This window comes from Parasteatoda tepidariorum, chromosome 1, assembly GCF_043381705.1.
Source record: "Parasteatoda tepidariorum isolate YZ-2023 chromosome 1, CAS_Ptep_4.0, whole genome shotgun sequence".
Taxonomy (NCBI): domain Eukaryota; kingdom Metazoa; phylum Arthropoda; class Arachnida; order Araneae; family Theridiidae; genus Parasteatoda; species Parasteatoda tepidariorum.
In genome coordinates this window covers 90,092,356-90,109,855 of record NC_092204.1, presented here as the reverse complement: position 1 = coordinate 90,109,855, position 17,500 = coordinate 90,092,356, and the positions used below count along the sequence as shown (strand labels likewise).

Genomic DNA, 17,500 nt, shown 5'->3' with positions numbered 1-17,500 from the left:
AAAAGAAGAAAAAAAAGGTTTGTTTGTGGTTATTAAATGGAAAGGACTTTTGGAAAATTGGTCACAGACTCATTAATATGAGGAAAAAGTGGTTACTAAGTTATTAGAGTCTATCAGCCCTGGTTACTAACTGAAAATTTCAATTTTCAGGTAAATAGTCATCAATGTTCAAAGTCATCAACGGATGTCTTGAACTGAGGATCTTAACCACCAGGGGAAAATGGTGAGTTAGAAAACTTTATGTAGCAATTGCGACATTACTCTTCACATGATTTAAGATAGATAGTTATACATATTTTTGGTATGTTTTTGTAAGCTACGTAATTCCATGAGAGACAAAAGGAAGAAATGAAATTTTTATTTTAGATTTTGCTATATGTTTTATTACAATTCATGGAAATTATTTTTTAAAAAAAGTCTAGTTTGACGCCGAAGATTTAATAATGTGTTCCTCTTCATCCAATAAACTCTTTGTTTCTGTGTCTTCAACTTTTACTGCATCTGGATACAGAAAAGACTGTACGACTTTTTCGTATACAGGTTGCAAGACAGTTTTTATTTCAGAGTGGGTTAACCAGCGGTGATCTACAACTGTATCAGATTGAATATTTAAAGTTTGAAGTCTGTTGTCCAAGAGTTGAGCTTTAAAAAAGAATACCTTAAAAACAATTAACAGTAATTAGCATTGATACTAATAACCGCTTTAAGTTCAAGTTACTAGTTTAGAGCAATATCATTATAACTAAAGTAATGAATGCAGTAAAAATATTATCATGGAATTATTTAGAGTGACTTGGAAAAAAGGTACTCACAATTTCTAACTTTTTCAGCTATGCAAGCCAACAACTTTATACATATATATATAAAAAAAACTTAGAAGCCCACTAAGTAAAAAATATATGACAAATAGGCACCATATATAAACAGTGTCCAAAAAACACAGAACACCGCTTTTGATCTAATGATTGAATCTTCAAGAATCGATCTTAATGGTTCGAGGCAGTGATCTCAAATATGCTTATTAATTAGAGGAGACTATATTTTAAGTTAAGAAACCAGACACAAAAACGTACTTTCTCTTGATAAACAGACCCTCCCCCCCCACTTATTCTGATTTCTTAGCTACAATCTGTGAAAAAGGGTCTGAAGAGTTTCCAGGAGAAAGTCTAAAGTTTGGACCCCTTAATGTTAATTTTCGTGTATCTCGCAATATCTCATGAACTTATTTGGTGAATTGAAAAATATTTGCACACAGTTACAAAATTCATTTATCCAAAGATAATTCAAATAAAAATATAAGTTTTAGAATATTTTTTTTTATTTATTTAGTCCAAAAAATGTTGAATAATAAGATATGCAATATTTTGCATCATTTTAAAGATAGTAATTTTACACAGCAAAATACAAAATTTGAGTGAAATGAGCTAGTTCCTGAGAAATCTGATTTTAAAAAATCCATTTTAGATTCAATTTTTTAAAATATGACTAATTTCACTGAAATTTTGTATTTAACAATTTAAAATTACATTCTTTAAAATAATGTAAAAAATTGTATAACCTTCAAATGAAATTTTTTTGTGACTATTATTAAATATTTACGAAGATATTTTCTTTTTTTTAAAATTCATTTAAAGACATTTTCAGAAATGGTGATGTTCACAAGAATTAACATTAAGGGGTCCAAAATTTGAACCTCTCCTGACCAAACTATCAAGGCCATATTTCCTAGATTGCAGCTTTATTCCTCGATATTTTGGGTGTCAGAAATCCAAATCAGTCGAAAAAAAGGTACATTCAGACAAAGTACATTTTTGTGTCAAGTTTCGTAATGTAAAATATCGCCTACGCCAATCAAAAAGCATATTTTGAGGTTACACCCACAAACCAAAGATTGAATCTTAGCATGTGAAGATCCAATCATAAGATCCAAATTCGTTCCCCTTTGCAGTGTTCATTTGTATATATAGTGTCTATTTGTACCATTACGGAACACACTATACATAACGCTTCTTCAAATTTCATGGGGAGGTAGAGCACATGATAAGGATTGAAAACTGAATTACAATCTATGACAAGAAATGTTATTGTATGACAGTGATGCTTTCCTCTATGAATATATTGTTTGTGTGCCTTTGAATCAAACCTTTATTTATCAGAAATATCTTAATTTTATATTTTAATTTTCAAATAATTGTTGAAAATTTCATTAAAGTAGGCTCTGAAATGGCTGTTTAATTAATTATTTATTTTTTAAATTTTTAATTTTTTTAAATCTTGATTTGACAACTAACTTGATGAGATTGCTAAACCGTTAAATTAAGCTAAAACAGCAATTTAAATCAAATTTTTGACAATAATTATTAAAAACATAAAACTAACATGAAATTCATATAAATAAAAGTGCTTGTTCAAAGGCACATGAATAATGCGTTCACAAAAGGAGCGAATTACATTTCCGGTGATAGGTGGCTATGCAATACTTTTAATCCTTATGATGTGCCCTACCTCCTGAAAAATGTCACAATATTTCTCAGATACCCTGTATATATCATTATTACATATCATTGTTATTATATTTTAATAATTATTTACATGTGTAATAAATAATATGATATGCCCAGATCAGTAATTATTAAAAGATACTATACAAAAAGAAGTTATGAAAACAAGTACAAGTAAGAAACAAAATATAAAAATAAGCTTGAATTGACTATTTGCTGCAATTGCTTAAATTTTGTATACCTAGCTTGAATATTTATGCAGATATGGACATTTAAAAAAAAACTAAAAACGGAATATTTTTGTCTTAATTACACCAATACCATTTTGTAATTAAAAAAAATCTTTAATAATTGTGCAAGATATGAATATGTAAAATAAGTTCTTTTATACTGCGTATCTGTGGAAGAAATTTTGAATTTGTTTTTCATACTTTTGTAGGGAATTAATTGTATTTGGTAGTAAGATTTGAATACCTTAAAAATTTAAAAAAGTTCCTTGCAATTATCTTAGTTTGAATTTTTTTTTTTAAAAGAAAGCTAAACGATAAGGGATTTTCCACTAATTTCAATTTGTATTATAAAACAAAATTTACTACTAATTGAAATCTTATAGCCATTACTAACAAAATAATAATGACATTGCAATACTATTTGTTGGTAGCTCATTTTCCCAAAAAGCAATTCTTTCATTAAAATTTGTGGGTTAGTTCATTCAACAATCATTAAAAAATAAATAATAATTATGGCTCTTAAAAAAATGAGGAGCTTACCTTTGCACCACAAACTCCATCTTGCCTAATAGCTTTAGGGTATTTGTATTTATAAAAACCAACAGGTGCATTTCCCATTATTTGCAGTTTAACTGGATTAGTACATATCTCATTGAAAGCTCTTACAGCAGTCTAAATAAAATGAATAAAATCAACATCAATTTAGAGTTAACTTAATAAATTCAAGTAGAAGAATACATGAAAAATTAAAATACAATCACTAACATGCGTTAAAGATTATATTTTCACATAAATTTGAAGGGCACAAGGCAATAACAAAACAGTTTTACTAAAGTAACAAGAAAAAAATCCATATTTACTCTTTAATTAATTACGAGACCTTTAGAAAATACATCACTGACCTCCAACTCATATTCAAAAATGAAATTCCGTGAATTTTTGAGAAAAATGTCAACGAAACTTCAGACCACATTTTGTTATACACAATAGTATTTTACAAGGAATGAGGTGAGTCAGGTTCGAATCCTGCCGCTGGGCAGTCAGTTCGAATTTTGCTCCCGGCTTGCACCGATCATAGTGGGGACTTTAAATATTCTCAGTGTCATGGGTTAGAATTCCTTGATTATTGGACTCATCATGGGAGGCTTATTTCTATCAAAAAGTCCACTACAAAAGCTAGTTCGTTCGATAGCTTGATCCAAGAATTCCCAAATCACTAGAGTCAGTTTCAAAATTACGCGGCCACAGAGTTAAACATTAATAGCCATAAACACAAAAATGGGTAGGTTGTTCAATGTCGATTATAAAATAAAACATAATATTTTATGAGAAGTAAACTTTTTATTCACTGAACTGTGAAACTAACTTTCTGATTAAAAAAAAAAAATACCAATGGTTACATTTTGTAAGAAACAAAAGTTAACAAGAAGAAAATTGAGGCAAACTATTAAAGTTAGCAAGTAGATTTCATAATGCACAAGTATTTAAATTATGCATAGTAATAATTTCATACTAGTGGAATTAAACCAAGCTTTTATTCCACTAGCAAGCATTTCATTAAGGTTAATAACTAATCAAGATAAGTTATTAACTTGTCTTGAAATGGACTTTCAAAACTAAAATATCAAATATTAAAACCACTTTTCAAACATTTTATAATTTTAATCTAGTTTAAATAATAGCAACAATTTGCATGCTTTTCAATATATCATTTACAAATAAGTTAAAATTAAAAAGAAACAATAGGAAAATAAACATGAAATTTATAATTACGGATAATCTTAAAATTTGTATTATCAAATACTGCTGAGTATAAATTTTTAAACAGACTCAACAATAATAAGTATATGTTTTAAAATACAGTATAAAAAAAATTTAAAACAGTTATATCTTCTGTAAAAAAGTATGTGTGCTTACTTACAAGAAAACATTGCAGCAAACTATACTCTTCTATATGCATTACTAAAATAAAGTTAAGATATTGAGAGTTATTGCATCTTCAAGCATGCCAGGGAATTGTAGATTATGCAACATCAGTTGGCATCACTTTGTGCAACACTTATAATCAAATAAATTTGTTTGTAGTTATTTTCCAATATTACATCAAAGGCATTTTTTTTTTTTTTTTTTTTTTTTTTTTTTTTTTTTTTGTTGTTGACATTTTTGCCCTTCTTAACATGGTTTGTGACCCCATTTTCTACAGTAAGTTTTCACTTGATATCTTTTATAAACCTTCTGAACTTGTTGGTCGAACTTTGGAATATCCATAATAAAATCAATAATCTGAAAAACTAGATGAACAATAAGCAAAAATAAAAATTTTCATTATTTTATGGGCCAAATAATACAAAAAAATCATACTTCACATAAAGTTTCTCCTTTTTGATGAACAGTTTGGGGCAATATCCATCGAAGATCATTTCCTATTTTTTGCTTTATAACTAACAACAGACTAGAGTCTAGTTTTCGCTGAATGGATTGCTGATTATTTTCTTCATCGGCATCTATAAAGAGAGATCGTTTAAAGTCATCAAAATTAAAAAAAAATAATGACAGTTACATTTGAAGATATAAAAAAAAAGGATAAAAAGCAAAGGAACTAAAAATACCCCTTTTCTCCGGAGTGATTTTTTTTAACAGTCAGTCATTCTTGGAAGACTGGGTATCGTGCTTTTCAAGTAATAAGAAAAACAACAACAATAGATTGGAATTTGTGATAGAATAAATTTCATTATCAAATAACAAGAATTAAGAACACATATATATCATGATACTTTACCACTATGTAATAAAAAAGAACAGCAATAAGCAAAAATGTAAGTATAGGAAGGACAAAATGATTCTTACGATATGTTTTAGCAAAAATGATTCTTACAAATTTTATTTCTACTAGTACTACTTCTTACTTTGTGTAAATTTCAGAATACAATCTTGAAACATTTTTAACATACTTTACTCATTTAAATTATAAAATATAAATTTCAAAGGTTCATGAAAATAATAAGAAAAATAAACACCCTTCCAAAAATATTCAGGAAGAACCAATATTGATTTTTTTAACTAAGATTAACTTTTAATGCAACACATAAGTATGCAATTTTTGAAAACACTAATATGACAAAATACTTATATGATTCTTTGTTTAAATCTCGATTGACCAAGATAAAATAACTGATTTTTAGAAACATATTTCAATGCTGAAATCGAGAATAATGATGTCTGTGAAAGTGTTGATCAAAAGATATTTGTATTGGTTTGTGATGTTTTTACGAAGGTGTCCACAATAGGTAGAAAAATTAAGTTATTTATTGGATACTTCTAGGAAGGAGAAAACATAAATAATTGCAAGACAAATTAAGCACCTGTAGTTCTAGGATGAGGAGGAAACTTATTCAATTCTTCTATACTAGCATCTTCAAAATCTTGGGCAGTCTGTTTGGAAACAGTATCGATGTCTTCGATTTCCCCTTTCTTCATTTTTTCTGCATTTCTCCTAAAAGATACACAGCATTTATTATTTTTTTGGTACTTTTAACTATCTGTAAATATACATTACAGAAAGATTGATTGCTTAATGCAATTAAGAGCGTTTAAGATCTAATTCACGTAAAAGCAAACTGAACTCATTAATTAGCTTAACAGCATCAGAAGTAAGAAGAAGAGGAAGCAAGTTAAGAAGTATACAAATAAGCAAGCTTACCATTGCGCTGGTATTGAAACAAAGTAAAAAAAAAAAGACAATAAGGGCTGATGAACAGGTTCAAAAGCAGACAAATAATTTCAGTGGTTCAGTGCTAATTTTGTCAAAAGCACTGCAGATGCATCAGGGATGGCAAGTTTCTTCCACATTCGGAAAAACTGGACACAAGGAAGTTCCTCCCAACCCCAGTAAAAGAAATGGAAAAAGTTTGTTTAAAAAACGAATATCGAGACAGTTTTACAGAAATATCAGTACAGTTTCTTTAAACAGTCAAAAATATTAAAACAGATTATAATTGCAATCTTGTTTAAATAGTAGTATTAATTTTCAAGAAAAAAAAAAAAAAAAAAAAAANAAAAAAAAAAAAAAAAAAAAAAAAAAAAAAAAAAAAAAAAAAAAAGGCAACAATTTGAAAAAGAACAAAAAATTTATAGAATTTTTCAATAAATTTAAAAAAATTTAGTCCTACAATATTTTATGAAAATAAGTAGTAAAATTTAATTTTATAATATAAACTAATAAAAACAAATTTTATTATTACTACTAAATTAACAAATAACATGCTAAACATGTACTTTACAATATATCTCACATTGAGTTCATAGTTACAAATAGTATGCTAATTTTTATTATCAAATACTGTTAGGCGTGAACACTTAAACTAATCTGTAAATACAACATGGGTTAATAGTATGTATGTACCAGTTTTTTACCATTACCATGTCCTGATAAAAACCCAACCCTGCATACTAAGCGCTTGTTCTATTATCATCTAAAACTCAGTGGCACGACAGCCCATAGAGGGCCAAGGCCTACTGTGCCCATCTCAGTTTTCTTGACCATGGGCTCTGGGGTGCAGGAGCAGATGTTCCGGTTCGGTGGTCAGCCGAACGCGGAACCCCCGGTGTTTAGTTCCCAAACATGCTTGGTACTCATTAATCGACCCACTGAAGGGATGAAGGCCCAAGGATCGAACCCAGGACCTGTGGCACGGGAGGGCAAAGCGCTACCACTCAGCCACCGGACGTCTCTATTATCATCACCCTTGAAATATATTTTTGTCAAAAAAGAAGTAAAATAAGTATACACATTAAAAGAAGAAGATTTAAACATTACCAAACTTAAATAAATCACTATAAGAGACATTGGAAATTAAAAACATTGAGATCAGTTTGATTGTCCAACAAAATTTATAGAAAGTCCTCTTTATCGCCTTTGCCTTCTTCTCAGTCTTCTTCAGCATTCATTCACCTCTAGTGAGTCTTTAGAATGGGCGTCTACGTTTGAGCATTTGAAACATGTTGTTTCCACCTTCATAATTTTTGAAACAAATGAAGTTTATACATTATAAAGTTTATCTTTCCACTTCAGTTTATTGGGATTTATTTAATCAATATATTAGCTTAAATGATGCTTTTAATTTATTGATTCATTTTAATTCAGGGTTTGATTTTCATTGTAAAAAACTTGTAATTGTAACTTATTTTCAAAATTTTTTCTCTTACTCACCCTCTGAGGGTCAGACTTAGCTTGCTTGAACTTTAAGTTGGTGCATAACAGAAAAAAAAAAATTTCTCTATGAGAAAGCTGCATGTATCAGAGAAAATTTTTTACGATTTTGCTCAGGATCAAAACATTTAGAGGAAAATAAATCAAGAATCAATCTTGAAAATAAATCAATCTTGAACATTCTATAAATCCCAAATTTATTTGATAAAACAGATGGCATGTTTCGTCAAATCTTGTTCAACAGCTGCACACAATTCTATACCTGAATTTGGTATAATGGTTTGAAATGAAGGTACCAGCCCAAATGGTGACCAAGTTATCTGAATTAAATCAAAATTCCACGAAATTCCTGTCATAAATTCAAAACAATAGAAGCCTGAAAAGCAAGCTAGATGCAACAACAGTGTGAAAACAATTTAATACATATTAAAAATAACTGAATAATTATATTCGATTATGATTTGAAATTGAGCACTGGAAACATTTTATAAAATGAAAAATTAATATTTGTTCAATACTTCAACTTTACTTTTTGGTTAAGAAAGAGGCAGTCAAACGAAGTTGGTACATAGGAAAGGCATTTTGAATAGTAAGATGTGCTTAAGATTTATTTTATTTGTATAAATATTTTGTACCAAGCTAAAGAGCAACAATACACATTTTTCCAAATTAAGTAAAATAAGAAAAGACTCACAAATCATCCAAATGACGTTTTTCATGATCACTTAAAAAACTTTTTTCAACTTCTTTTCTGTATAAGTACTGGAAATACCTCTCTTCCAGAGGAGTCCTTTCTTGTGTTATGATTGGCCGCCTTTCAAGGCAGAGGGCACCAACTAAGTGCCAATCAGAGAACCTTCTTAGTGTACACCAGTTTAATTTATAAGCATTGTCTAAAAAAAAAAATTTAACCTAAATGTTTTTTTTTTGAAAACGTAAACAAAACAAAGATCTATAGATAAAATCAGAGTAAGATAGATAAGAAGAAATAAAACTATCTGCAAAAAACACAATCTGAAAGTGCTTGTAAATTCATAAAATTCACTGATAATGATTTTATTGCAAAAACATGACATATTTTTGCAAAGAACAGCACAATATTAAAATATTTAAGTAAAAATATAAATAATTGAAATATTTTTGGTTCTAGTGTAGAATTGGAGACTCCTTGGTTTGGCAACAATTTTGCTGAAACCTTGTTTTTTGTTAAATTGATTTTACATTTAATGAATAAGATGATTGCTAAGTGTTTTTTTTCTTTTTTTTAAAGCTGATTGTTTTTGAATTTTTATTTTCAATAATTTAACAGATTCAATAAATTGCAATTTGACAAATTTTTATGTATAACTATTTAATATTTTTTGCACCAAAATTTGGGTTTTTAGCTGTAATTGTAAAAATAAAAAAAGAGAGAGAGTTTAATGTCAAAGTAATTCCAAAACACAATTGATTCATCACTTATTTATAAATATACATCCATTTTAATTTATAATTCTTATTTATAATAGCTAATAATTATCCTTACACCAAAACTTTGAGGTTTTGACACTTGTCAAAAACTACATCAAAAAAGGTTTTTTGACATAATGGATAAAACCATGGTTAAAACCATCAATTGTCAAAAACTAGCCAACCCTGAGTCTCACTTGTCACTATTAGGTTGTGATAAAATCTTATGACCCATCTTGATACAGGCCCTGAAACAGAAATTGTCTCATTTTTTAAATGTATCCAAAATTTAAATATATTTCAGGGTGAAATTTTTACAGTAACAAATATTGTAGAAATTACTGTAAATAACATGCATACTGATTGCTACTCATTTCTTAAGGTAAAAATGTATAAGTAGTACTTTATTTACATCACATTAGAGCTGTACAATGAACTGTCAATGGTGACTGGGGAGCAAGAATTCGAACACTTAACGGTAGAAAGTTTAACGAGCATCGGCACCACAAACCCTAGGTCTCTTCACAGGCTAATAAAATTTTTACCTACCTACTCACTGTCCACGACACCCGGTGGCTGAGCGGAAGCGCTTCGTGCTGTCGCGCTACAGGTCCCTGGTTCGTTCATCGGGCCGGGCAAGGAACATCTGCTCTTGCACCCCAGAGCACAAGGTCAAGAAAACTGAGGTGGGCACAGTAGGCCTTGGCCCTCTATGGGCTGTCGCCCTGCTAAGTTTTAGGTTACCCACTGACCACAGCCAATAATGCTTGATTTTGATGAACTATTCGGGAGCGTGATTTACAACCAGTCCACTGTGTGATGTTGTCACTTTGTAACACTGAGGGACACATGTGTTACAAAGATATACAGTTATCAGTCGTATCATAATTTTTTGTAATCTTATAATCATTACAATATTTATAAAATTTTCCCCATCAGCCACAAATACATGTAACATCAGAGAGCTAAATTTTTTATGCATGGCAGCACAGTGGAATGAAAAGGAATTTTCAGTGCCATCTGTCCGGATATTTTGGAACTAAACTCGAACTATGTTAAATGATCTTCAAAAATATATAATTTGACAAATTATAATTCCTTCACATATCAGACTATGCCATATCTTTTAAATGCTCCTCCTCCTGGCATAATTAATGATATATTAAGAGGTGCACACACATCAATAATCCTTAAAACAGATGGTGCTATAGACTGTGAGGATCATCACAGTGAAATTTAAATCTCTGCAGATAATTTATGTTTATCTCTATTTCATTATAAAAAATTTATGCCCAAAATTTTATTTGCTTTCAGTAATTTTCGTTTTATTTTGCAAGCATGATAAGTAAAGGTAATTTGATAAACTTTACTATACTTCTTTTTTTTTTCAATTAAAAATATGATAATACATAAAAACTAATGAGAGTGAGTTGTTTATTTTAAATGATACTCACAAAACATTTGAAATCATTAAAAGTCTTAATAAAGAAAATTCCATATTATTCTGCTCCTGGTTCAATAATAAATAGTGAACTACACAGAAAATAGTTATTTTTTCACATTCATCCTTGAAACAAATTATGTGCTTCATGTAAATAGTACGAACAATTCACGAGGTATTTATTCTAGAATAAAAAACACCAGCAATAAAAAATTTCATTCTTGTTACAAATTCAGCTTTGTTAAAAAAAAAAAAAAAAAAAAAAAAAAAAAAAAAAAAAAAAAAAAAAAAAAAAGGCATATGTAATGTTTGTATAATGTTTTTATATTAGTATCCTCCTAGTCAAGACGATACTTATTTTTGCTGTCACTGAATGAACAAACATTTAAACATTACCAATTTAAGTCCTGATGAGATAGCGATAGATTAAATAAACTGTAAATTAAGAGAAGTAGAAACACTAAAATTTCTAATAATAAATTCTAAAAATTCGTTAAAGTTTAAGTGGTTCTATTTAAGTAAAAGACAAGATTATTATTTTTTTAATTGCAAATGTGCTTCACAAATATTCCTGCGACTAAGTTCTAGAAACAGTATTAAGAGATAGAGACATGGAAATTATTCACAAACTATATTATAACAACAAATAAATTCATTTTAGGGAAAACAAGAACACAACGTAATGCGGCAAATAAATATTGAAAATTCCTTTTTCTGATAGAAAAAAAATTACCTTTTAAAACACAGCGATGAAAACGTTGAAATAGCATAATACTTAATTTGACTTTCATTATAAAACAGCTTTAATTACTTTATTTAATGTTGTTATGTTTTTCTAAAACGTTTCCGGTTGTTTAAATTTGTACACTGAGAATACTTGTGGTAGCCTATTTCTGTTCACAAAGGGCATAATTATATTTTGACCAGTTGAAGCGCTACCTGATGGTGATTTGATGAAACAATCAAAGAGGTATATGCGTGTTCATTGATAGATTAGAAGAGAAAGAAAAGTAGTTCAGCAATGGGATTTTTTGCAGCGTAAACTATGTATGTTTGTTTATTTAAATTAGCATTTTTATCGAAGCGTAAATAGAGGCCTAAAGCTATAAAAGATTCGTACAAAGCATGAGTAATTTTTATTACCTTGCAATGTTTGCAAGTTCATCTTCATGAAAAATCATTATTATTGCTACGAATGTAAATTGTTTGAAATTAGAAAGCATTTTTAAGTTAGAGAAAAGTTCAAACATAAATTTTTCATAAGTCATCAAATCAAATAAAACATTGGCTTAAATATTTTTTTAATAATAAAAAAACATGTTAATATTAAAATTAAAAGAAGGGAATCTTTTTAAAGGATTGACAAATCTTTATGTGCAAGTCTGCATGTGATTGATAAGCCTTTATTGTACAGCCTAAATAGATTATTAATAATTAAATATCCACTAGCTATTGCATTTCTCTTTCACAATAATACTTTAGTATATAGAATTATTTTTCACTTTATACTTAAAATAACAATAATTGTATTGAACTTAATGGATTAAACATTAAAAATTATCTGCCTTGTTTTTCCTTCCATTTATTGGTGAGGTAAATATAGTTGTTATTATTTAAATTCTGACTTATTTAAACCATAATATTACAAATTCAACTTCTTAATGCTTCTTTGTTGAATGATTCCTTGCTGGAAAATTAAAAAAATTAAGCATCGGTTTGAACATATCAATTGTTGTATTTTAATTTTTCTTAAAAATTCTTCATTAATATTTAAGAAAGTTTTTTTTTTATTTAAATGAGTAAAAATGAGTTATAGAAAATTTATTTTAGTTTTTGATTCGATTTGTAACCAATTTTATTCGATTTTTAACCACTTTTATATGAAATCTTCTAATCCGGAAAAAAATGAATGTATTGAAACATCCATTTCTGTTTATTTACATTTGAAATAATATAGCTACATGAGTATATTTATTTGAGAATATATTAACCATAAACGGACTAATGCCGCCATAAAAGCGGCATAAACACTTTTATTACTGGGTCAAATATCGCGCATATAATAGCTGAAATCATTTTATTATTTTGATCACACTTATTGTAGTCATATTTGTAATTAATTTAATTGTAAATTATTATAAAATAATTAATATTATATTTAATCATTAGAATTATACCTGGTGGGAGGACCAGACCGGACCTTGACCAGACCGTCAAGGGTTAACTTGAGTTTATTCTTAGAGTGAGATTATAAATATTATATAAACTGCAGTAATGTAAAATTATATTGCTTAGCATATTACATCATTTTAAGATTCTATCTTCTAAAAATAGAGAAAAATACTTTGATAACTAAAACAAGTACTATCACTAGATAACTCAATATTTTTCTATTTCGGGACGTTATATTTTTTTTTTATTACGTTGAGAGGGTCAAAGCCAAAATATGCTAATTAATGTAATAGAAAATATGCAAAGGATTTTTAAGTAATGAAATCATTCTTATGCTAAAAGTCAAGACCACCAAGCATTTTCCTCTTAGTTTGGGCTACACATCTCCAATTACACATCCCGCAGTGGACTGGTCGTTAAGACACGATTTCCAGTAGATCACCGAAGTGAAGCATCACAGGCAGTGGTCAGTGTACTGGTGGGCGGCCACTTTGATCGTTTTTACCCCTTGAACTGAGATCCATGATAAAACGTTTCATTTGTTGAAAAAAGCCTTAATCGCATCTCCATACTTCTACTCTCCAGTACCAGGTAAATCATTTGTCATCACTCCGATGCATCCCACATTGGTGTGGCGGTATGTTTATCACAATAATGGGACGGAAAAATACACCATATAGATTACGTCAGCCAAAAACTTACTCCTGGCCAGAAAAATGGTCTACCATCGAAAGATAGGCATTTGCCATTGTGTCGTCTCTGAAGAAGCTTGAATCGTATGTGTTTGATATCTGAGATGATTTGTATGTGAGATAGAATTTTATACATATCATAATCCGTTACTTTATTTAACAAGATGTGCTCTCCAATCATCCAGATTGCAAAGATGGGCAACTACTCTTCAGAAATTTTATATAACCGTGAAACATTGCCCTGGTGTGAAAATGCCCAAGATGAAGCATTATCTCTTTTAATAAAAAAACCCATAAGATTAGAATTTCATTCCTATACATGTTATAGCATTAGTGTTAAATGATCATTGTTATTTTTATTATTATTTACTTTGGACTTGCTTTAATTATTATGAATGCTTGATTAATTATCATATTTCACTTAAATAACGTTTTATATTTTTGTAATATAACTTAGTGTTTTTTTATGTAATCATCATCATTTTCTAGTATTTTCTTGTATGCTACGTTATCTGAACAATACGTCATGTTTTAATTAATTCATGTAAAAATTAAAAAATAATATTTCATAGTACAAAATTGTTAGATAAAGTATCGCAGGGATACTTCAATCTCATGTGTGGGTGTTGTGTTTCGCAATTCTTCCAGAGGGCGTGCCGCACTTACTTTTCAGGTACAATTATGAAATGAAGAAGAATTGTTCTGGCTGCGGCTTTTATTTTTATTTTATGTTAAATTATTTTGTCTGCCTAATAAAATTGTGATTTGTCCTAACAGCACGTCAAACTAAATTAACGCGTCACTGTTGGTATTTCAATAAATGTTTGGCTTAAAATTCATATCCCATCAAGCAATTATCTTTACAACAAATCATTTTTAAATATTGGTATCGATAAATCAAAAATATTTGTAATGAATTATTATCGTTGTTAAATGTATTGTTATTGAAATTAAAAACGTAGCTTAATGAAAACGACAACAAATGTTAAAATTTTAAATGTTTCAATCTAAGCAATGAAATTTTTTGAGAAAATATAATTAAGTAGTTTACTGATTATTACATAGCATTGGTAGTGATAATAGTGCTAAGAACAATTTATTTTAGTTCTATTCAAAAAAATATATATTTAGAGCTGTATCGCTAATGAAGGTTTTTTTAAAAACTATTTTTAGAGAGTTTAGGAGGAAACGCATCATCAAAATTTCATATTGGTTACTCTCTAGGATAGACTGATTGGTGAGGAACTGATTATGTTCGAATCTTGTAATATGTCATTTAAAATTGGATACTTTAAAATGATATAAAAATTTTTTATACCTCATAAATCAAAATTTTTTCGTCCACTATATAATAAATATTAATTAAACATTGTTTTTTTTTTTTTTTTTTTTTTTTTTTTTTTTTTTTTTTTAAACACAGAATTACCTTTGGATAGTTGAATTTTATTACTGTGAGCAAAACTTTCGCTTAACTAGTTCCTTAAGTATTTCGAAATAAGCAGAAATTCAAATTAACATTAAGGGGTCCAAGTTTTTAATAGCTCTCCTGATTAAACAATTGAGATAATATTTTTCTGATTACTGCGATATTTATATTACCCATACCTTGAATTTTAAAAAATCCGAATCCGTAAAAAAAAGGGATATATATATAGAGAGAGAGCGTTTTTGTGTCTGATTTCGTTACTTAAAATATCGAGCCTGAATTAATTAACCAGCAAATTTAAGGTTAAGTCATGTAACTATTAAGATTAAGTCCTAAGAAATCGAAAAAATTCCAATCATTATATTAAATGCTATTGTGAGTGTTCATTTTTTTTTCTTTTTTGCACATCGTACGGACTTTACAGAGAAAATATGTCCCCCTTCATTGATATAAAATCAATGCTTCATGAATGCATATTTGAAGGTGTGGCCAAAGTGATAAATTAGCTATTATTCGTAATGGCTAGTTTAAATATTAGTTATTCAATAATCGATATTTTAAAGCTTGTCACGAGACAGTCGGTATCTTTACTAATAGCTGGAAATTAACTGCACTTTAGCATAGCATGTTTTGTTAAGTATGGTTAACGTCCGGTCACAAGGAAATTCTCATCATTACGTCCATTGACGGTTACATAAAGATTTATACCAACCAAAATCAATAAATTAGTTGCGTTTGAACTTTGTTTTGTTACTAAACTAATGTTAAAAATAGTTGTCAGGAATTGCTACAAACTTTTTTTCATTTATTTACTTCTTCTTATATTTTTTTTGTACCACACTACTCACTGCACTTATTTTTTTAAAAAGTAGCTCACTCACTACGAATTATGAAAAAAAAGTAGCCACTATAACAGTTTCGCTACTTGTAGAGCGGAACTTTCGACCTCTGGAGATAAGCAGCAATAAGTCAGCATATTGACACTCTTTACTAGCTTAGAATGAAGTTTTTCCGGGCCGTTGCTCATGTTTATTTTTTGTAGAAATTTCCATTGATAGTTCAGATAGGAAGTGGTCGAAAGCTTGGACCCCTCAATGTTAATTTCACTTTTTCTGTATTTTGCCATACATCTGCAAAAAATGAAGGGAATAAAAAAAAAAAGATTTTTTTTTGTTGCCCAAAATAAGACATGTTTATCCAAAGATAGTTTCATGTAAAAATGTTTTCGATTATAATTATTTATTATTTTTATTTACTAATGGTCGAAAATTGTGAATTTAAAGTAATCAAATTTTTACATCAATTTCATCGACGTAAATTTAAATGACAATATTCAATATTTTGCTTGAAATATTGTTTGCATTAATTAATTAGCTTATGTAAGATAAGGCCCTTAAACCTTTTAAACTTAACTCTAATCTAAAAATCTACTAATCTGCTAAAAATCTGATCATTAGATAAAAAGTTATTTAGGGCTTCTGCAAACATTACAGAAATGCTTTTTTTCCTTCCATCCGTTTTTTTTTAATGCAATTTAGTCGATACTGTGCAAAAAAAAATCTAAAATATTTGGATTTCCCGATTTTCTTTTGATATTTCAGAGACTACTCGGTTCATGCTACATTTCAAAAACTAATCATTAATTTTTTTTAAAATTTATTACAACAATTGAACTTTTCTACAGTTTTTTTGTTGTTAAATTTAATCATTTAGAAAAACAACTGAAATATTAAAACATACTTACTTCTTAAGAATCCGATTTTAAAGACATTTAGCATGTTGACAAAAAATTAAAATAATCAGACGAGTCGTTCCGCATAAACACTGAAGTGATCAAGTTCCATAAAAAAAGTTTCGCGAAGTTTGAAGGGTTTCAGTAATGTGATTGCCAGTTTCATATTTAATCTTTTCTGTGGATTGTTAAATCTTCTTTTGCGGTTTCTGTGAAACCCCACAGTTTTGTGAAATTCGTTTTTGATGCTTAATGATTCCGAATACATGACTAAAATCTGTTCATCATCTTCGACATTCTTGCAGAACTATATTTATAATTTTCTTATTTTTTTTTTTTAAACTAGTGTTCCAAAAAAAAATCAAACCAAGGATATTTTCTATCAACACTTATGTAATAAAAAGCAGAAAACGATTGGAAACGCACGTACTTTTGTCAGGTATTCATGAAAATGAGAGGTTTTATGAACAAAATAACTAAATAAAAACAAAATAAGTTTCGAAAAAATTTTCTACTCTTTAAATATGCTATTCAGTAATAGTAATGAAAATAATAATAGTAGAAAAATGCAAGAGTAAAAAAAGAGAAAAGAGGAAAAAGTATGATAAAACGAGGGAAAAGTAAAAAAAAAATGGAGTATGGAAATAA

At 28.6% G+C, this 17,500-nt stretch overlaps 1 protein-coding gene across 2 annotated transcripts; it reads right to left on the bottom strand.

Moving 5' to 3' along the window:
- Positions 1-342: 342 nt before the first annotated feature.
- LOC107454662 (mitochondrial ribosomal protein L46) lies at positions 343-16,997 on the bottom strand. 2 transcript variants are annotated; one of them, XM_016071934.1, is made up of 6 exons: positions 16,865-16,997; positions 8,635-8,833; positions 6,094-6,224; positions 5,093-5,235; positions 3,272-3,403; positions 343-658 (listed from the first exon to the last, which is right to left on the bottom strand). In XM_016071934.1, exons 1-6 carry the CDS (start codon positions 16,896-16,898, stop codon positions 419-421), a joined length of 879 nt encoding a protein of 292 aa, XP_015927420.1. In that variant the 5' UTR covers positions 16,899-16,997; the 3' UTR covers positions 343-418. The 2 variants fall into 2 exon arrangements, with proteins under 2 accessions (XP_015927420.1, XP_015927418.1); XM_016071932.3 differs by lacking the exon at positions 16,865-16,997 and adding an exon at positions 11,564-11,734.
- Between the last annotated feature and the right edge of the window lie 503 nt (positions 16,998-17,500).

What these genes read in the sequence shown, in the direction of transcription:
- LOC107454662 (XM_016071932.3), bottom strand. Translation starts at nt 11,621, where the DNA reads ATGAAAGTCAAATTAAGTATTATGCTATTTCAACGTTTTCATCGCTGT. An exon ending in TCCTCATCCTAGAACTACAG is followed by an intron (nt 5,236 to 6,093) that starts GTGCTTAATTTG and finishes CTCTCTTTATAG; the next exon opens with ATGCCGATGAAGAAAATAAT. An exon ending in AAGGAGAAACTTTATGTGAA is followed by an intron (nt 3,404 to 5,092) that starts GTATGATTTTTT and finishes CATTTTATTTAG; the next exon opens with ACTGCTGTAAGAGCTTTCAA.